Source organism: Pan troglodytes, chromosome 7 (genome assembly GCF_028858775.2).
Source record: "Pan troglodytes isolate AG18354 chromosome 7, NHGRI_mPanTro3-v2.0_pri, whole genome shotgun sequence".
In the NCBI taxonomy this organism is placed as follows: Eukaryota; Metazoa; Chordata; class Mammalia; order Primates; family Hominidae; genus Pan; species Pan troglodytes.
The window spans coordinates 113,568,114-113,591,200 of record NC_072405.2 but is presented as its reverse complement, the minus strand read 5'-3'; the positions used below and the strand labels follow the sequence as shown (position 1 = coordinate 113,591,200).

The 23,087-nt window shown below is 35.6% G+C and overlaps 1 protein-coding gene across 1 annotated transcript in view; it reads right to left on the bottom strand.

Moving 5' to 3' along the window:
- Positions 1-2,374: 2,374 nt before the first annotated feature.
- The window catches only part of FZD6 (frizzled class receptor 6), a 34,257-nt gene continuing 13,544 nt past the window's right edge, over positions 2,375-23,087 (bottom strand). The window contains exons 3-7 of the mRNA XM_001156783.7: positions 16,660-16,856; positions 9,940-10,957; positions 7,029-7,177; positions 5,173-5,583; positions 2,375-3,899 (exon numbers count right to left, since the gene is read on the bottom strand). Of these exons, the coding sequence (XP_001156783.3) occupies positions 3,731-3,899; positions 5,173-5,583; positions 7,029-7,177; positions 9,940-10,957; positions 16,660-16,856 (1,944 nt within the window). The 3' untranslated portion in view covers positions 2,375-3,730. The remainder of the gene's footprint in view (positions 3,900-5,172; positions 5,584-7,028; positions 7,178-9,939; positions 10,958-16,659; positions 16,857-23,087) is intronic.

The following is a 23,087-nucleotide window of genomic DNA, read 5'->3' as shown; positions in this document are numbered from 1 at the left end:
TCAGGCGTGAGCCACTGCGCCCGGCCTGCATGTCACTTTCAACTCTAGCTCATGAAGCTTTTTTCTGTGCAGTCATTTACTCTCTCTCTTTCTTACTCAGTGAGAGATGGCAGAGCCACAAGATGGAAGTGGTGGTTGCTTGAATTTGGAAGGCTACCTCAAGAACATTCACACCTGTCGCATGAATAAGTTTCTAAAGCTACTGCGATTTTGAGGATTGTGACAGAAGTTAGCCTCATACTGACTAATCCTGGTAGCAAAAGGGCATTTGATAAAATTCAGTACATATTCCTCATTTTTAAAAACTTATAAGATGGAATAGGATTCTTTTAACTCATTAAGAAATACCTATCTTATGTCAAATGCCAACATTGTTCTTCATGATGTACTACAGGCATTTTCTTTAAAATAAAGAAACAAGATGAGGATGTCTACTGCTACTACTATTAATGTTAACTGGCTAGAAGTTCCAGCTAATAGCTGAGGAATAAAATTACCATTATTTGAGAGGAAAAAATCATCCACCTAGAAAATCCAGGAAAAATCAACTGCAAAATTATTAGAGGGATTGAGGGACTTTAATAAAGTCATCTGCTACAAAATAAATATTACAAATTAATGTTTCCTATATGATCTTTAAAAAGTAAATTGTGTATCTTGAAATACATTATATATAAAATAATCATAAAACAAAAAGGTACTATGAAAAAAGAACAAAATTTTTAAAATGCTGTGAAATTAAAAAATGATAGCCAAAAAAACTTCAATCAAAAATTTAAAAATACATTTGATAAAGTTTCAAAGAAAAAAATCCAAAGAGATGGGCAAAAGGAGAGGAAAGATGAGAAAATTAAAGGATCCATCCAGGAGTCCAATATCTGACTAAAAAGTGAGAAAAAGCAAGCAGAAGGAAGAAAATTATAAAGAACACTTAGCTGATTTGGATGACTAAGCTTTATTCAAATTTCCTTAGTTTTTATCTAATGTGCCTTTTTCTTTTCCAAGATACCACATTACATTTAGTTGTCATGTCTCCTTCAGCTCCTCTTGGCTGTGATAGTTTCCCAAACTTTCCTTGTTCTTGAGGATTTTGACTCCTTTTGAGGAGGACTGGTCAGCTATCTTGTAAAATGTCCATCTGCTGAGATTCATCTCATATTTCACAACTAGAGTGAGGTTATAGGTTTTGGGAAGATCAGAGGTAAACTGCAATTTTCATCACATCATATGAAAGGTAACACTCTCAACATGACTTACCTCTCTTTTGACTTTGATCACCTTCTGAGTAGTGAGGTACCTCTCGCTGAGTTTGTCAGGTTTCTCCACTGTAAATGCTACTCTCCCTGTACCACCTGTACTTTGGATTCTTTGGAAGGAAGTCACTATGTGCTGTCCATTCTTATAGGTGTGTAGTATCTTATTGTTTTCCTTGCTTGTACTTTTAGGTTACATGATGTATGTCTAGTAATACATCAGCAGTACCTGGGGATCTTTTTCTCTTGCTTGTGCCAATTCTTGTTCATGTTTTAATGAACAAAAAATTGTCTTTTTTGCATACCTGATTGTTTGATTGTATGATGAGCACTGTGGTACTTTTAGAGTATATAAAATAACATTTTCTTCCTCCAGAGAAGATTTTCATTTACCTGGTGCTTGAGCTACCTTAATCTAATTTCAGGGTTTGAACTTTTTCTATCTACCCAGACAACTTGAAGCAGGGCTGCTTTATGTACAACTCACATGTACTTTTAAGATCCAACCCTCTGAGGTCACAATTCTAAATGTAGGGTGGTTGCAGACCCCTTGTCTTCCAGCCCTTTGAGGCTGTCAATAGCACTGTTCCACTTCTCAGCTGCCCTTTCCAAGTCATCAAGTGCTCCTGGGCAAAACAGCTCCAAATGTTGGGCTTTGTAGTGAGAATTTCTCTCTTCTCCCAGATCTTAACCTGGCAATTCCTCACTATCTTATTAGTTGTTTAATGTTTGGGGGTTATATTATTTTATTTCTTTTTTTCCCCCATCACAGAAATCTGCCTATTGTTCTATTTCATCCACATATTCTAGCCTTCTGTTTTGGGAGGTTTGTCTGTATCACCTAATACACTGTTAGGAGTGAAAACTGGGTCCTGGGTTCCTTTTGCCTCACCCCTCGTACTCCAGATCTTTCCCACTGGCTTTAAAAAGTTACAGTTAATATAGCTTTATAATTTACATTTTTGGAAAGACATAGTGACAAAAAAACAAGAATCTTGACTGCATTCTCCTTCAAGGTTAAAAAGAAGCCTCTGACTTACCAGCCATGGAGTCACTAATCTAAAAAATTACACTACTTCCTTGGCCAGAACTACTATACCTAACCACAGAATACTCCATAATTCTTATACAAAGATAATTTTATTAATGAAAAGATCACACAAAACAAAGTTTTTGTATTCAAAGTTGTCTGTTTAAAATGTGGAAAAGGTAATATTTACAACATTTCCCATACAGTACATAGTTTTTGTGCCTTAACAGAATGCTAAATAGAGAAAAAAACCAAAAGCAAATGCTAAATTGAGAGAAAATCAAAAGCATCAGAAAACCTTGCCCAAAGAATAATACTTAATAGGAAACAAAATTAAGAAAACTCCTTAATATTTTAAAGTATGTTGTATAAAAACGTTGTGTCTTGTTTATTAAGACTACCTTTTTTCCATTTGATTGGCACTAATATCGCTATCACACTTTTTAATGTTCAGCAAAATCCTAGTGAGCTGCCGAAATGACTTCTACAAAATGTCTGAGAAAGATACTGTATAATACAAAATGTAATATTCTAAATGTTAAAAAACAAAAGTTAAAACAAAAAATATAAGCAACTGTAAGTGGTTATAATACAATCAATGGGTGGTCATGAAACATTAAAAAAGGGAAGTCAATTGCACTTGGCCTAATATACAAAAGACTAACATTTTGTCTACTAACCCTTTAGGACATTTTATTTTAAATATGCAGAAGGATCAGTGAGCAGCATAATACAATCAATAGTGGACACTCTTTGAGTAAGCACCTTATTTCAGTTACATAATTTAGATCTGTGAAATTCCTAAAACGAGACTATAAAAATCACACATTTTAGATGGTAAGGTATCAATAAGTGGGTTTTTAAAGTTAAATTCCTATTATAAGACTTTTTGGTATATCTTTTTTTATAGTATAAAAGAAGACTATTTTACAATTTTCTTAGAAATTCAGTGTAAAAGCTACCAAAGTGCTAAAATATCACAATAGCATGATAAAAATACTTGAATAGGATTTCAAAAAAGTTCAAATACATATAAGCTTATTTTCAAATATGTATAAAAAGATACAAGGATAAGATTTAAATACTTCAGCAGAGAAATATCTTGATTTTCTATCAAAAAAGTAAAATAGCATAGTACATCTTAAAATACTCTTACCAAGAGTAGAATCTTCATAAATAGAAAAGGAAGATTCCTCTAACTCTGTCCTCCCACACTATTAAAAAAATATTATTAACCTGCACATTTCTGTTTTCAGGTATATTGTTGTCATTAACCTTTGTGTGAAATGAGTCATATTATTCTTGAACTCTATTTTTTCCAGTATAACAGTAGGCAATGCAACTTTAAGTGCAAAAGAAGAACGTAACAGTGATTCTTACAAAACAGTGCATAGGTCACTTCCAGTGTAACACAAATTTGCTTCTGAGTAACGAGAGAAAATGTTCTTCAAGTATCTGAATGACAACCACCTCCCTGCTCTTTTCTCACTCCTGAAACTGGGTGAACAAGCAGAGATGTGGAACCTTTGAGGCTGCTTGGTTCTGAAGAACTGGGGACCTGCAAATTGTTGCTCTGTGCCAGGCCAGTGTCAGTAATATCACTCTTTGGACTAATCCTAGATAAAAGAAAAAAAGTTGACACACACACATCCACAAACACAAATATGATGCCATTTTTCATGAGTTTTACCCCTAACCAGTGTCCACCTTTATCAGAGAATAAGTAGCTAAAAGTCTTCAGGTGTACTTTAACACTTCAAAATACAATTTTTTTTTTTTTTGAGACAGAGTCTCACTCTGTTGCCAGGCTGGAGTGCAATAGCGCGATCTCAGCTCACTGCAACCTCCACCTCTTGGGTTCAAGCGATTCTCCTGCCTCAGCCTCCCGAGTAGCTGGGACTACAGGTGGGTGCCACCACACCTGGCTAATTTTTTGTATTTTCAGTAGAGATGGGGTTTCACCATGTAAGCCAGAATGGTCTTGATCTCCTGACCTTGTGATCTGCCCACCTTGGCCTCCCAAAGTGCTGGGATTACAGGCGTGAGCCACCGTGCCTGGCCAAATAATTGTTTAAAATATAATTTTCACTGACTTCAGAAACTTCATCAAGCACTACTCATATATGGGCTGAACATGGAATCTTGTGGGGAATAGAATAAGGCAGGATTCCTGTCCTCAGTTTAACAAATGTTTTATTGATTTCCCACCATGGATCAGTACCATGTAAGAAACTGGGAACATAAAGATGAGTAAGACTTTAGCTCTCCCATTAAGAAGGTTACAAATTTACGAGAAGATAAAGCATGTATCTAATTACAATCCAAATATATGAAAAGCTGCCATAGGATCACAGAGAAGGTGCATTTAGCCTAGTCTGAGAGGACTAGGTAAGATAACCTTGAGATCTTAATGCAATTAGCTGTCTGCATTCTGGCTTACCTGTGTTTTGGTCACCTATGGCCATTTGAGAAAATTCATTAAAGATAATGTCAATATCTTTTCATGTTCAGAAAATAAAATAATTTTAGATAAAATGACACATTATAATTTTGTATAAGGTGACACTTTTTAGACAGAATTATAATGTAGTATTAATCAAAACTTAGCCTGTATTTTGGGTAAATTGCATTTACTTAAATGTACAAGGAACTCTTAACAATTGCCACAGAAATGAACATTCCTACTTGAACAACCTATATTAAAGCTGTTCTCAAAGCTAAGAATTAAACTACTAAATAGCATATTTATAGGCTGAACCCAAACTTCCTTGGGGTAAGAGCACAGATATAATATATCACAAAATGCTTTCCAAATGTGTTATGCTTTAATAAAAAATGTGTAATGCAGTATTTAAAATAGTGATGATTTTACATAAAATCAAATCTCACCTTCCTTCACTCCGCACATTTTCAGATACACTGCCTGCCTGGCCCTTCCTGTCGACCTGTTCCCCAGAGAGTCTGGAGATGGATGCTGCTGGCGAGGCAGGTTCACCACAGTCCTGTTCTCTTAACCTGGGGGTGCTAGCTCCGTCCGCTTTCACCTCTCTCATTGATGTTTCTGGTGAGGTTTGGATTTCTGTCAAAGTTTCTTGTCCTAGGTAATCATGGCTAGTAATTGCTACTGCAGAAGTGCCATGATTTGCTGTAGCTCCTGTGCTGGTTCCCATGGATTTGGAAATGACCTTCAGCTTGTGTGAACTTGGTTTATAGTGCTTCTTTTTGTGTTTAACTTTAGAATTGTGCTTTAAGAAAAACTCACATGATTCCTGTAGTACTCTTCGACTTTCACTGATTGGACTATAAGAAAATTGAAGGAGATGATTTACTCAAATTAGAAGTGTGGCTATAAAGTAGAGGATATAAAGGATATCACATATCTTTTGCCAAAAATCCTTAGTCACTAAAGTTGAAAATTCTATGGTTTATATTATAAAATCTGGGATTATAAATACTAGGACATAAATTGATTTTATAAAATCTTTTGTGTATACACTGTAAGTTGCTTTTGTCAGTATAAATAGTAAACTGGCAAGAAATTAAAAAGGCGAGAATCAAAGGATGAGGGCAAGGAGGCTCAAAACAGCATAAACGTACTATACATAATACTGTATTTGTATAATATATAAATATGTAATATAAAAGTAAAGCAGAAGAAAAGGAGAATATAATTAACAGTCTTCATTTAAATGTAAGTCTTTTCTTTCTAACATTAAAAGTTAGCAAGTTACACTGAAATTAGGGTGAGTATATAAATATGAGATAGACATATAATAATAGTGCAAAAAAATCCAGTTGAATACAATTCTTCAGACTTCAGAAACTTATTTGTGAAATGGTCTACAGTTCTGAAATGAGTTAATCAAACCAATGGGGAACAATTTTTAAAAAGCTATAGTACCTTGTATATAGTGTGTGTGCATATATATATATATATATATATAACTAAAATGAATTACTCATAAATATAAATCAATTTTGTTATAGGATATTCCATAAGTTTGAATTTTAACATCTTAAGTAAGACAAATAAGTGAAATTTTAGGTCATAGCTGTGTGTAATAAGATTTAAAGTTAGTAAATAATGACCATAACACATCACTTATATTTGAATCATACTTTATAGGTTTCTTTATATATACTTGTCTTATTTAATCTTTTATCCTTGATAAAAAGGATAAAATTATTTAAAATGCTGTACCCAAAATAATGAATCCAATGACAGCAGTAATAATACTGGATATACTATAAATCATGAAAAGAAAATATGCCTTTCATAAATCATTCATTCATATTTCAAATAGAATAGTATATGTCACAGACATATACTATATGATAAATAGTATATGTCACAGACATATACTATATGATAAATAGTATATGTCACAGACATATACTATATGATAAATAGTATATGTCACAGACATATACTATATGATAAATAGTATATGTCACAGACATATACTATATGATAAATAGTATATGTCACAGACATATACTATATGATAAATAGTATATGTCACAGACATATACTATATGATAAATAGTATATGTCAAAGACTATTGTAACAAATGCAAAAATAAAGCACGTCTCTTTCATAAAAAAAATTTCCAAACTTCAGTTGGCAAATCAAATTGAAATAATAGTTGATATAATGAAACTCTAGTACATTGATTTGAACAGTTCCTTGGTATTTTGATCTATTTATTTAAAAATTGTGTCAGACAATTCAATAGTTTCTTACTCTCTCTTGCGATTTCGTTTAAAAAACCCAGCCCATTCTGTGCATGTCTTTTTGCTTCCAACCCAGAAGACAGCAGAGATGCCAACAATTAATGTCATCAGGTATTTTATCATAAATAAAGCCAATTCTGGTCGAGCTTTTGCTTTTGCCTACAAAAAATAGTGAATAATAATATTTTCAGTGATGCACTTAAAGTGGAAAGAAGTCTATATTGTCAATATAAAACGAACAAAAGTTATAAATCTTTAACTGTTTTACTAAAAAGGTTTGAAATAATATAATGAAGCATGCTCTAAGTGCAACACATTTTTTATCTAAATGCTGAACAAAGAAACTTTATGTACCAAATCTCTGGAAAGGGGAAAATACTGAAATATATTTAAGAATAATCTCCTAAATCATGGCATGATTTCCTCGCATTTTTTTCTCGATAGATACAGTAGCCTCTTATAATTGCCAGAATATTTGCCTCTAAATATTTACCTATTTCCCCCCACTATAATCTACCACAAAAATACATTTAAACTCATCATAACAAATATTTTACAGCTTTTATACGTTATTAATTTATATTATAAAAACTTGGTTAAAGTAAATTAAGTATCAGTAAAATGCGAAAATTTCCTAAGAATTGAAATTATACTTTTCATTTAGGCATAAACTTTGAAATTCTAACCTTAAACATTGCACAAGGGTCAAGATATTACATACTCTGCATTTCTTGCCTTTTTTACTTACTAATATTTCTTGGAGACCATTCTGTATCAATACAAATAGAGCTCTTTATTTCTTTTATTTTTTATTTTATTTTTATTTTTTGAGATGGAGTCTCACTCTGTCACCCAGGCTGGAGTGCAGTGGCGTGATCTCAGCTCACTACAACCTCCACCTCCCGCGTTCAAGCAATTCTCCCGCCTTAGCCTCCCGAGTAGCTGGGACTACAAGCGTACGCCACCATGCCTGGCTAATTTTTTTGTATTTTAGTAGAGACAGGGTTTTACCATGTTGCCCAGGCTGGTCTTGAACTCTTGAGCTCAGGCAATCCGCCCTCCTCAGCCTCCCAAAATGCTAGGATTACAGGCGTAAGCCACCGCACTCGGCCAGAGTTCTTTATTCTTTGTAAAGGCTGTTGCATTGTGTGAGTGAACCATAACTTATTCTACTATCCCTGTTAATAGATACTTACTTCCAATCTATTGTCATTTGCAAATAATGTTGTAGTGACTATCTTGGTATTATTTAATTTCTCATATTTGTAAGCAAATCTGTCTATAAATTCCCAGAAGGGCAGTATCAGTGTACACACATTATACATCTATACATACTGTGAAATTGCTTCAACAGAAGGTTGAACTAACTCTTAATAGCAAAGTCTGAAAATATGTATTTTGCTATTTATTGTTTCACCACACAGTGGTTAGAACACCTTTAAAATGTTTGCCACATCATACATGGAAATATAATTTAATTTTAATTTTACATTTATTTTACTATAACTTTTTCACATGTTTAAGAATAGTTTTTTCATTTTTATTTCCTGTGAACCTTTTTCCTACTCTTTTCTCATTTTTATATCAGATGGATGGTTTTTTTCTTATTGATCTGTAGCAACTCTTTATAAATTAGAGAAATTAGCCTTTCAACTATGATGTCATATGCAAATAAACTTTCCCAGTTAGTCTTTTGACATTGATAATGGATTTTTTTTTTTTTTGGTCACGCAGACTCTTTAAAAAAATTTTTTTTTACTTAGTCAAATTTAGCAATCTTTTATAATTCCTACAACTACAGGAATATTATATCCTTCTCCACTTGAAGATTATAATTTTCTAATTCTATTATATTTTACAGTTTCTTACATAAAACATAATAACTACAAATCTTAAACTTGAAAACCATGGATCTTAAACTTTTTAATAAAATGTAATAGTTTCCTCTCCCCGACCTTGCCAAAAAGACTGAGGAATCTAGGAGTCATTATTAATATAGCAGGATCACTTTAAGACACAGCCTCTTATTAAGTATATAGTAAAAACAAACTATGGATAATAGATTATGGACAACGTATAAGGCAAGTAAAACTGGTATCCCCACATACCAACATAAAAAATAGATTCCACAATGTTATAAAGCAGTAACTTTCTGAAATATAAGCTATTATATGAAATAGTTTGACATTCCCATTGCTTAATTTGATACACTGTGATGGCAGTGCTCATGTTCAATGCAGTTAATACAGCACAGAGTCAGGAATAATGTCTAAAATCTACTAAAACAAAACCAAATTTCTATTTACAAAACTTCAACTAAAATGCTTTAAGAAATTTTATATTTTCAGAAATTTACTTTTATTAATTTTAAAAACACCACCCTTATACTAATCATAAGAATCAGAAATAGATAAAGCATATTTTGTTACAACTGTGTGTTTTTCAATTGAGAAATGACAGATGAGTCAGGCAAAAAGCAAATTCTGTTTTTGTAAGTATATACTATGTAAAAAGCTATAAGATAATATGATCAAATTAAATATATCCAAATAAGATTTTTTACTACTAACTAAAAAATTAAAAATAATTGCCAATGCGACAAAAGTGACTTCTGTTTTTCTCCCAATGTCAAGGTCTGTTCTTCTGACTCTGCTCTTTATTGCTATTAATCTGCCTTTGCAGCTCAATTTAATTTTTCAGAGAATAAAGGAAGTGCTTTACTATACAACTGAAGCTAAAGCTTGAGGAAGGAAGTCATGAAACATTCATCCCAGTTTCAGTTGATGTATAGGAAATCCTTACCTATGGCTCTTGTATTTTCTCACCTGAAATCAACTTTTACATCCATGACAAGTATATTTCCATGAAACATTTTCTACATTAAATGTAAATAGAGACATAATCCAAGTGATAGCTTTTACCTGATAAGGACATGGGATATGGTACTGACGACAATGATCAGAGACCCAAGTTATCTCCCAGGTAATCCTGTTCACTTGCTCATAGACGTAACATCCGAGAAGTGTCACTAATGGCACAAGATACAAGCCGCTGAAGACTCCAATTCGAATCATAAATTTCTTTAGTTTTTCTTGGTTCCGGCCATCATGTTGTATGACTTGTCGAACATGATTTAAGGAAATAATGCCAGCTAAAAGAAGAGAGAGCCCAACAAACACACAAAGGCACAGTGGCAAGAGTACAAAGTAGCGAGAAGCATCCAGGTCATAAAGGCCAACAAAGCAAACTCCACTAATGTTGTCTCCTTCAACTTTGTTCATAGCAAGAAGCATAACAGTCAGGAAACCTGGTGTTCCCCATGCAACAGCATGAAACCACACTGCTTTTTGTTCGATGGCTTCACAACTCCATTTTCTTCCTGCAGCTAAGAACCAAGTAATGGTAAGAATCACCCACCACACAGTGCCAGCCATTGTGAAAAAATACAAAAGCATGAACAAAACGGTGCAAGCCTTATTTTGAGAGCCTAGGACAACAGTGTCACCAAGTTCTAGCTTCTCATCTGCCTTATTGCAGGCTGTGCTATCGCCTAGCAAAAATCCAATGAAGTACATAAGAGATACAATGCTGTAACAGACAGAGTAATATATAATTGGTCTCTCTGGGTATCTGAATCTTCTAACATCAATTAAAAAAGTAAGGAATGTGAACAGAGTTGCACAAAGACAAAATATTGAAACTGTTCCAATAAAACTTTTTGCAAACTCTAGCTCATCACTTTTAAAATACATGTTGGGGCATGGAGGCGCACATTGGTCAATTCCCAGAAACTTATATCCTTGTCCCCCAGAAGTCTTAAGATGCCTTGGACACCAAAATCCAATGTCTCTTTGGACTTGTTCTGTTTTCTTCTGAGGACCAAGAAATTCTGTGTGTGGATCAAAAGTTACAGGAACAGTCTCATCACAGTATTGTAATCTGTAAAGATTATAAAAATTAAATATATGAAATCAACATTTTTATTGATTCAATATATTAAGCAATGCTTTCCAACTATAAAATATTACCTTATGTATTCATGATTGATGGGAAGAGATACAAATCTAAATGGATTACAGATAAGAGTTGAGTAGAAATTTTTGAAGTTGACTAAAAACTTGTGGCTGTTAATGGGGCCTCAACACAATAATTTATATTAAATACAAAGCAGGTGAACATGAAAATGCACTTACTTGGAAAAAATTAGCCAATTCATAATTTTAAAATAATTTCTGTTTTTAAGACTAAATATTTAAAAGAATTTATCTTAATTGGTAGGCTCCAGATAAGTACTGGCTTGTCTCTTTATAGCATATGAAATATGTCTTTATATCATATGAAATATATCTTGTCTATTCACTTTTATTTTCTAATGTCCATAAGAAAAGTAAAGCAACCATATAACTAAAGTGATGATAATTAAAATGAATGAAATGAGATCCTTCCCTGGATTGACAGGATAGAGTTCAAGTTTTTAAAGAAAGGCAAGTATACCAGCAAGAGGCAGGCTGAGGACCAGCTTAATGAACATCACCATTTTGTTCAGGTTGGGCTCTTTGCCTCCCTTGTTTATGGACAGTCCTGAGTGATAGATGGAGATATTTCCATCTCTTTATCACTAAGTTGAGTTTGTACATACCAGTATTATTTTGGGGGATCTATAATGGTTTAAAAAGTATTGGAGGTTTTGGCCAGGTACAGTGGCTCATGCCTATAATTCCAGCACTTTGGGAGGCCGAGGCAGGTGGATAACTTGAGGTCAGGTGTTCAAGACCAGCCTGGCCAACATGGCGAAACCCTGTCTCTACTAAAAATACAAAAATTAGCTGGGCGTGGTGACAGGTGCCTGTAATCCCAGCTACTTGGGAAGCTGAGGCAGGAGAATCACTTGAACCTGGGAGGCGGAGGTTGCAGTGAGACAAGACCGAGCCACTGCACTCCAGCCTGGGAGACAGAGAGACGCTGTCTCAAGGAAAAAAAAAAAAAAGTACTGGAGGTTTTAAATGAGAAAGCATTTTAAATATACCTTAGATAAGAACAGACTAAAACATATGCCCATAAAATGAAATACAAAAAAAAATCTACCAGCTTTATTAAAACATAATATTATGTCAATTTTGCTTTATATCTTTTAAAATAAAGCAATATAACATTATAGATACAGTGGGGACCCTTTCTGGTCTTATTTCCTTCTCTCTCTCCTCAGAAGTATTCATTACCACAAATTCGGTGTTTACTCTCAAGCATTTTAAAATATTTTTATTACATTATTTACTAACTATAACCTTATAAAGTATTGTTTTTCAGGTTTTGAACTTTATATAAATGACACCATGCTGTATATAGCATGCTATAACTTACATTTTAAAATTTAACACTATATTTTCTAGATTTATCCATGTCAACAGATGTGGGTCAACTACATTCATTTTATCAACTGTATGGTAGTATTCTAGTGTGTAAGTACATCACAATTTACTAATCATTCTTCTATGATGGACTTTTAGATTTTTTCCCATTAAAAGAATTAGGAATAATCTACAATCAATATTCTTGTGCACGACTCTCTGTGTAAGAGTTTCTATGGGAGGGGATTTCCTAGGATGCAGGGTTAAGCATCTGCCATTTTACTATATGTTACTCAATTGTTCTTGAAAATGATTATGTATCTACCAGAAGTGTGTAAGTTCCACATAGGTTCTATAGTTTCTTCAGCCTAAAAATAAAACAAAAAGCTAACCAGTTTCTTTCCCCAATTTATTATATGAGGTCTCACTGTATCAGTAGAATAAATTAGCAGCCTCCACTGTCTAGAGAATAGGAAAAAAAAATTAATCAAGACTAATGTGGAAAAGGTCAGTGAATGGATACATTCATTCATAAGTTAACTGTGCTTAAAATCTTACTTTCTCCACATGAACTCTAATTGCAAATGATCAAGTCAGTCAGTATTCATCAAGTTTATTCACTATCACGGAAAGGTCCAGATAGAATATTTCTTTTAAATATATGCCTGTATATGCCTGAGATTCTTTTTTTTTTTTTTTTTTTTAATGGAGACTGGGTCTCGCTATGTTACCCAGGCTGGTCTTGATTTCCTGGACTCAAGCAATCCTCTTAAATAGCTGAGAATACAGCTGTGTACCACCATGCCTGGCTTATGCTGAGATTTTTATATCCAAAAAAGACCATTCACCTTGCCAAAATATTACATTAACAGTGGTCTGAAGGTATACGGAACAAGTATAGTCAGCATTTTGATCTTAACGCAGTAGAATATTTCATGTTATAAAAACATCTGTTAAGCATGTTTGTAACGTTTTCACTTTGAAATGCACTTATTAATTATAAAATCTGTCATAGCATAGTGGCTGAGGTATGGAAAGGCCTCTGATAAATCACATTAGGAAAGTGTGTTTTCATGAAAGCAAGGCAGCTATACCTTTGAGGAGAAAAAGTTAGACTATCATAATAAAGACAGGAAAATGAGTGTAAGGAAAGAAGTATAACAGAAAATTAGATTCCACAGACTCTCAGGTGGTATGGTGGACATGCACTGCTGTGGGGAAAGAGGGAGAAATGAAAAGAAGGAGCGTCATGGGTCAAACGAGTGGGATTCATCTATTGGCAAGCTACCCGAGGATGGCTGGAGCCGGAAATGAAAACAAAGTTCAGTTTACAAAACTCTTCACGTAGAAAAGAATGTGCCTGTGCTCTGATGAGCTGAGGAAACTGCAGACCTCAAAGAATGAATGCACCTTTTTCTTCCAAGGCAAAGGCATCCTCCTGGGGAACCAAGAGCCTAATGCATGCCATAACCACACAGTTCTGCCGTTTCTCAAATAATAGATGCAGCCTTCATGTTTTTACCACAGTTATGTTAAATCTTTCATTATGCTAGAAATCTTTCAATGAGCTAGATTTTGTGTTTTAATCAGAGGTTCCCCTCTTTCTTTGTGTGTGTTTTCAAAGTAAATAAGATGCCACAAAAGCCTGAAGGTCTTATTTATAGAAATGAAAAAATATTCTCCAGTATAGGCCATACTAGAATTATTTTTATGTGCAGCTGACCCAACTAACATTGTATAAAAGGATGTTAATGGGTTTGCTTTATATTAATGGGATATGGTTTAATATAGGGCTTAAATAATTTTAAAAAATGAATTCTACTTCCCAATTCAATGTATCAAGCATTCTCAAACACGAATAAATTTGATTTAGATTAATTCCATTTCTCCAAAAATCAAGTTACGAAGACCAAAACTCCAACAGAGTTAGAAATTAAGCATAGGTGCCAGTGTAAATTTTTTTAAGTTATAACCTCCCCTGCTTTGAAACTGAGTAGGCAATCTCATAATGAAAGAGCAAGTATTTTCTCCACAGGCCTCACCGTCTTCTCATATAAATATAACTTATTTACTGAATCTTCTCCTTCCCTCCACTAAAATGTAAGGTCCATGATGGCAGGAATTTTTGCCTGTTGTAACTCTAGTGCCTAGAACAGTCCTGGCACACAGTAAGAGTGCAAGAAATATGAGTTGAATGAATCATCAGTTTTGTCTCCTTTCCTTTTGCTGTCATCATCCTTGGTGACTTGACCAAGAATAAGCTATCCACACTCTGGCTTCTCGGCTCTTTAGCCTCCTCATCTCCAATGACTATCCCTAACCCGCAGTGGCCACCTGTAATCAAAGTCACACAAGGAACCCTGCCACAACCTGCAAGTACACACTATCTCCAAAAATCAACTCAAGCATCCTGCCCTTCATCTGCAAGCTCCTATCCTTTCAATTCATTTTTTAAAAAATCCTCATTATGCCTTTAAAAAAAAAACCTCATTGGGATAGATCTCCTCCAGCTTGTCTCCATACATTAGTTCATTTCTCTCTTCATTTCGCTCCCCATCTATTTAGACTTTCATAGGCTATTGTTTCAGTAACACCCTTCTCATTATCCTTCATTTGTTAGTGCACCTTTATCTTTGCACTGAATCCATCTGACAAAACCCCAACCACAGATGAGCACAACTATCTGCCTTCTCTGTGCTTAGCCCCAAGCATCCCACCACAGCTGGAGAAGTTCTCAACAGGCCAGATGAGATCCACACATTCAGGATCGCCTGATTTACCTAAAATGTTACGAAGCCTCTCTAGTTGACTCATTCTCCCATGCTCCATGATGACCACTTCTCTCGAACACATATCCTTCTTTCCCAGACTCACAACAGAGGACCTCCTTGACTCTTACTATGTCACAATGGAAATAGAAACCATCAGAAAGAAATTATTGCAACAACTCTTACCAAACACACAAACCTACCTATATCCACAGCCATCCTATCCTTTCCTACTGTTACAACAGATGTTCCTCCCATCCATGGCCAAAATGTCATCTATGCTTGGGATCCTATCTCCTTCTTAGAAAACTACTATTGATGACCTCTTCTACCCCGTATATGCTTGCCTCTTCCTTTTTCCTAGTAGTTCTTAAAATAGTTCTTTCCCATTAAACTCATAAACTTTCCTCTTTTATAGCCAGCTTCCCTAAGAACTCTGTTTCTGGCTTTACTTCCTCTTCACTCCTTCACCTACTGCGATCTGTCCTTTGCCCCAGTCACTCTAGTGAAATAGCATAAGGTAATGTTCTTTTTGACTGGCAGCACCTGACATGTCCTCTGCCTTGAATGCTTTTTTCCTTCAGGACACACATTTACTATTTTCCCTATTTGTTTCAGTTATAACCACATGACTGACATCTTGCCAACAGGAATGCATGTGGAAAAGGTATAACACTTCCCATCTGAGGCACTCAAGAAAAGGCGTGAGTTCTTTACCTTCTCTCTCCCATCCACCTGGCTGACAGAGTTGGAGGATGGAAGTGTCCTGGATTCCTAACAGAAACTGCCACAGAGTGCTGCCCAACCATCAGGAGACTGACACAGGTGCCATGCTCTACACAGAAGCTCACAGGATTGTGCTACCCATTCCTGTCTTAAAATATTGAAGACCTCACTGCTTTCAGCATAAAAATATGAAAGATGGGCCCTGGGTGGTCTGACTGCTGCTTCTCTCTCTTTCCTTATCTTGCACCATATTCTTTCTCACTCTCATCACTCCAGCTATACTAGCTTTTGAATTCCCTGTATATGCCATGCTCCCTCACTCCCTGTTCAGGGGCCCTGCAGGGTCTCTAAATAAGCTATTCCCACTGCCCAAAATGCTCTTCCCTCCTCTCATTGCCTAGTTACCTCTGTCTTACCCTTACCCTTCATACTTTAGCTCAACAGTCATTTCCTTCCCCTTTCCCCAGTTTAGGTCAAAGGTATCATTATATATTCTCATAGAATTATCTACCTTTCCTTTGTTGTATCTATCACAGTCATAATTTTGCACTTATTTGCATAATTATTTGATTACTGTCTGTCCCTCTCACCTCACTGTAAGTTCCCTGAGAGCAAGAACCAAGTCTGTTTTTTGCCCACCTTTGTGTCCACAGCACTTAGCACCATAGTGCCTGACATATATTAAGTGTGTAATAAACATTTATGGAATTAAATAATGAAAGCTTGTCACTAACATCCCAGAGAGCTAGTACCAGTAGTAAAATACCATTAGTAGCTTTCCATGAAAAACATTGTTTACCTGTCACATTCAAGCTCCTCAGGCCATCGGATCCCAAAAGTGTCAATTAATTTTTTGCAATCAGAATATACTTTCTCACAAAGTTTACGACAAGGTGGAACCACATGAATTTGTTCTGTGCAGGTTGGTACAAATGCTTTGCAGAGGAAAGTTTCAATGTTTGGTGAACATTCCAGATTTGCGAGAGGAAGAAAATGCTATTAAAGACATCAAGATACAGTTAGAAAACATTTTAATAACAAATGAATAAAATTAATATATTTACTGTTTAAAGTATATGCTTTTTCACTTATACTCCAAAAGAATCTTTAAATCTCCCTCTATCAGACTTATGAACTCTTCATACACAATGGGATACTACTATTTTATTCAATCATATATTTTTCAAGAAGACATGGATTATTCCAGTGAAATCACTTGCCAGAGTCACCAACAAACTCCACATTGTCAAATCTGATGGTAAATTCTGAACATCCCTTCTACTCAGCTCTTAACAGCAATCGACACAGTGACTCCTAGCTTCCTCTTGAGGCCCCTTTTGCACTTGTCTTCTAGGACACGAATTCTCTTGGATTTCTGGCTGTCTTACTGGCTGTTCCTTTTCTAGTCCTCTTCCATTTCCCAATTATGATCATTGAAATGCTCCAGAGCTCAGTCCCCAAGACCTCTTCTCTATCTCTACTGACTCTCAAGGGAAACTCATCCAGTCCCCATGTCTACTGTGAACCACAGACTTGAATGAGCATCTGCTCCGGGACAACCCCATTTGGCTGTTAATGGGCATCTTGAACCCAAAGTATGCAAAATACAACTCAATCCCACCGTATCTCTGCCTCCCAAACACTCCCTTAGTACTCTCCATCTCAGTAAATAATGCCACCATTTACCAAGTTGCTCAGGCCAAGAATCTTACAACTCATTCTTTTTTCTTTCTTTCTTTCTTTTTTTTTTTTTTCTTTTTTTTTGAGACAGAGTCTTGCTCTGTTGCCCAGGCTGGAGTGCAGTGGCATAATCTCAGCTCACCACAACCTCTGCCTCCCAGATTCAAGCAATTCTCCTGCCTCAGCCTCCCAAGCAGCTAGGACTATAGGCGCATGCCACTACGCCCAGCTAATTTTTGTATTTTTAGTAGAGACGAGGTTTCACCATGTTGGCCAGGCTGGTCTTACAACTTATTCTTTACTCCTCTCTTCTTTCACCCCATCTCCAACCCATCAGCAAATCCTGTTGGCTCTCCCTTTAAAGTATATTCCAAATCTGACCATTTCTCACTATTACCACCCAGTCTAAGCCACTGTTATCTTTCACCTCAACTATTAAAATGGCCGCCTAACAGGTCTCACTACTTCCCACACTTGCTAATCTTACAGTCAATTTTCCAACCAATGCGATTCTTTAAAATGTAAGTTTATCCTTGTTCAAAGACTCCAATAAAATAAATTCCAAAGTCTTTTCCAATTCCCATGAGCCTTTAAATTTCCGTGTTCCCCGCTATGTCTCCAGTTTCATTTCTGACCACTTTGTCTCTTATTTACTCCATTGCCACTAAACTGGACTTCTACTTCTTATAGTTCCATGTGTATTTCTGTCTCAGAGTCTTTGCACTTGCTGTTCCCCTCACCTCTTCACCCAGATAGTGAGTCTTGTGCCCTCATTTGAGTCTCCACTCAATTCACCTCAAAGAGGCATTCCTGCCCATCCTATCTAAAATTATCCTGCTCTTATCTTTCCCATTACCATGGTTTGCATTTCTCTTAAATCCTTATTACTATCTGGCATTTCATTATGTACTAGTTTATTTAATTTTTGCCTTCACCACTAGAGTGTAAATTCAAAGAGGGAAAGGATTTTGTCTATTCTGTTCACTGCTCTATCTCCAGTGCCTAAAGCAGTGTCTGCTACATGGCCATTTCTCTATATTTACAGAATAAATGCATGATTCTCCAAAACAATAAATGAACACTGACAAAGCATATCAATAAAACATTTCAGAGCATCAAGACAAAGAGAAGGTCATAAATGTTTCCAGAGGGGGAAAAAAACCAGAATACATGTAACTAAATTAAACTGTGAATATTTGACAATATCAGAAGCTAGAAGAAAATGAAAAAATGACTATAAAATTCTAAAGAAAAATGCATTTCAACCTAGAATTCTAGATCCACCCAAACATTTAGAGAGTAGACTACTGACATTTTTGGCACTGTAAGGAATACAAAATTTAAACTTTCAAGTATCCCTGTTTAGGAAGCAACTAGAAGATGTAATATTCCTGAAACAAATTGAAGGAATATATGAATAAACAAGGAAGGAAAATAATATGGGACCCAGGAATTAGCTGATTCAACACTGAAGAATGACAAGAGAAATTCTCCATGTGACAACTACAAATCTAGTCCAGAAGTAATCAGAACACATTTGACAGAAGGGCAGATGGCTGAAGAAGAAAGGTCTCCAAGGGAAAGGAGCGGGGATTGAGATTGACAGAGTATATGTTATTTTGAGCACCAGGAAAATTGCTGCTAGGTGTATGACAAGTCTGTTAGGATATCTAAAAATAGTCAGACATTGTTACATAAAAAACAAACGAAAATACAACTACTGTGTTAATTGTTGGGAGGGTATTAAAAAAATAAATGTAATCAAAGTATACTACCTGACTCAGCAGTGTACAATATTTAATATTTCTAGTAATATTATCACTGACTATTCATTTAATCAAAAACTGTATCAGGAGGAGAAGTAAAAGTGGCAGGGTAAGAGAAATGAATTATCAATTACCCTAATAGGAAAGAATAAACAGAAACGGCCTAAAGTGCTAAACTGATTAATCTATAACCAACAGAGTAAACCTGTTAGTTAGAATGTGGCCTGCATAGCAGAGGAACACCTAAAACAGTTCAAAGAGGCTGCCTCTCAAGGGCAGGACTGGGATATGGGTGGAAAAGGGTGGGCAAGGACTGTTATTTTTCTGTTCAAAGCCTTTTAGTATTGAGGGTTTTCTTTTCCAGCTTTATTCAGGTATAGCTGATGTATGATAAACTGAACATGTATAAAGTGTACAATTTGATAAGTTTTGAAATGATTATCACAATCAAGGTAATAAATGTATCCCTCACCACCAGAAGTTTCCTCTGGCTCCCTTGTCATCCCTCCTGCCCTTCCATCCTCCTCACCCCCTCAGTAACTCTCACGCCTGACAACAACTGATCTGCCTTCTGTCACTGCGGAGTGGTATTTTCTATAATTTTACGTAAGTGGAATCATATAGTGTGTTTTCTTTTTTGTCTGGCTTCTTTCACTTAGCATCATTGTTTTGTGATTCAGTCATGTTGTCTGATGCATCAGTAGTTCATTCCTTTTAATTGCTGAGTAATATTCCACTGTGTGGCTGTACCATAATTTTCTTAACCATTTACCAGTTGATGGACAGTCTGAAGTGCACATTTGAGTGTGAAATATCTACTAGCAGGCAGTTAAATAAAGCTACGTAGAAGTGAGACTTTAAATTAAGGATATGGATTTACAAGTCATCAGTATAAAAGTGGTAATTGAAATAACTGGCTGAAATTACCTAAGGAGAATAAGTAGAGTGAGAGAAGATGAAAATTCTGATTCAAGGGAAATACACTGACTCTATATATTAGCATCTCCTTCCACTCGAAATGCCATTGAAATGAAAGAAAAGGTTTAAAGGTAAAAAACAAATCCATAACTGCATTAAAAAAATAAAGAAAGGGCTCCCTATAAGCTTTGGGAAATTTCTGAAAGATAAAAAGAAGGAATGACAACTTCTTTCATCAGTATGGCCAACTAAATATCTCCTGCCACAAAACATTCAGGTTCTGGATAAAGTGCAACAAATATACTTTGAAATGCATTGCTGAGCACTGTATACACCTTAAAAATAGCCTTAAAACATATAAACAAAAAGCAATAAAACTATAAAGAGAAATGGACAATTCCATGGTCATGAGAAATTTCAATATATCTTCTTTAGTAAATGAACGGTCAAGCAGACAAAAATTAATAGGTAAATATAAGCCTTGATTACAGACTACAATTAACAAGTCTGACTTAAAGGGCATATACAGAACCCACACCCAACAATTAGAGGACAATAGCTATGAAGGATGTTGGACCAGTGGGAAGTTCCCCTGTCCTGATGGGGCAAGTGACTGAGCAGAGACAGGGTTGCCATGGTTGACATATGTTATTGCTTTTATTTGAATGATGCTCTGAGATTGGATCCTTTGTCACCTCACAGGAACTTGGAGTGCAAACAGCACAGTACTTTTCTCAGTTTCCTCCATCGTGAAGGGGAGAGAGTGCCCAGACGGTGTGCAAATCCTTCTCTGAGCCTGAGGTAGGAGAAGGGGAGCTGCGGGCAACTAGTAAACTGTGGTAAACTCTTTGTTTACTGTCCCAAAAAAGCCTAGTTCCTAAATTTTTTGACTATCTGGTAATCAGATCCTTTGGTGGAAAGAATTAAAACACACTATGTTTATTTAGTTCTTCTGACCCAGAAGCCATGATTAACTGGTGATCAGCACTTAAGAAGTAATTATATAGTTCAAGGGCAGGCAAAATGAATGCAATACATGTACTTTTGCTATACAAAAACAATTTTCTTACATGGAAAACACAAGTCACTTCCCTAATTTAATTCTTTTACAGTGCCAAAGTTGGCTAATCCAATAACGTTGATGTTCCTGCACTGTGTAGAGGATAAACTGAATGCTGAAAACTCAGATACCTTCAGAGGCCAGGCAGGTAAATGCAAATGCCTGTAAGACGATAGGGAGTATTTGGGAAGCTGCTGCTACTCAACTCCAGCAGACTATTATTTGGAAATGGGGGCATAGAACTGTCAGGTATATCCATTTTTCCTAAGAAAACAGAACCTAGATTGTTATGTGTAATTTCCCAAATTTTAGATTTTGGCACTTTAATCTATACATTTGAAACAGGGCCCCCCCCTTCCCTGACACACACACACACACACACACACACACACACACACAGAAAAATCAAGTCTCAGGTCAGATCCAGTGTGGGCTACCAACTTCCAAGTTCAGTTGCAGATGAATAGACTTAAAGAATTTTAGACTTGGAAGGGACTTGAGAGAAAACCTTTAAGTTAATTATTTTCAAAGTGTATGTGTGTCTGTGTGTGCACACATGCACACTTTGCCAAGAAACATTTTCTTTAAATAAGAAGTTAAAAGGAGGCCGATATACTAAATAAATAAAGGCATAGTTTCTTGGGCTGAAAAGGAAGCTCTCCCTGCTGAGATACTTCTCACCATTCCCCTTTGCTACCAGTGACCTCAGAGCACCTCCAGAGATCACAATTGGAAAACCACTGACCTAATCTAAGCCCTTGGATCAAGTGAGAAAACTGAAGCCAATTTCTTATTAAAATTGTTACTCACATTCCAAAATGTACTCTGAATTAGAAGCTAGGTTTCTTTATTCCTGATCGAATGCTACTTTTACCAATTCTATGGCTACTGATAATAAATCAGAGCTTTGGCTTATTTGGTACTTACCATAAACCAGGCACTGTGCTTTTTCATATACCATTTTCCTTTATCACAACCTGTTCTTCTCTCCACCTTGCAGCTGAGGCAACTGAGGCTCTGAGAGGTTAAGTAACTTGTATAGTCACAATAGTAGTAAGAAGCAGAACTAGGATATGAACCTATGTTCCTATGTCTCCAGAGTATGTCCTCTTTAACCTTCACTCTGTGCTGCTACCCATTTCTCCCTGAAAATTACCCTTTCCCAAAGCACAGCGACAGGCAAAAATGCCAATGAGGATGAAGGGAAGAAAATATATCAAGAGGATTGGGACTCTTCCACATGAAAGAAACTCTTCAGTTAAAAAAAATAAATGTTCACAGGATACATATCAAAGACTATAAAACCTCAAGCTATGTTGATCACATTCCAGATGATGCGTTATCTCCTGAAGCAAGAGCAAGTATTCCATCATATGGAGTACTTTCAGAACAAATCACAGCACTTTAAATAATGGGTAGTCAGCCTAGTATTGAACTCATTATACCAATCAGTTGAAACATAACTGGGATGAACATATTTTCACAGTCTTTTGAAGTAAAAATCGTGATTGAAATGTTTTATGTTCTTCCTCAAAATGTCCTGGGTACCATTCTCAGAAACCAAATCTAACATGACTCATTGAGATATTTCTTATGTCCTTAATTTTATGCTATGAATTTCATCACATCATTAAACTAGGATTTAGCACGTTAAGTGCCAAACCTGTGAATTAAACTCATGAATTAGAGTGCAAATCTATGAATTGAGCAAATATCAAACCTGGTCGCATCAGTCTGTTCCTTTTACTCACCTTTAGTGATACCACCTTCTTCAACTCTCTTAGTAACCCAGTGCTTTCATGA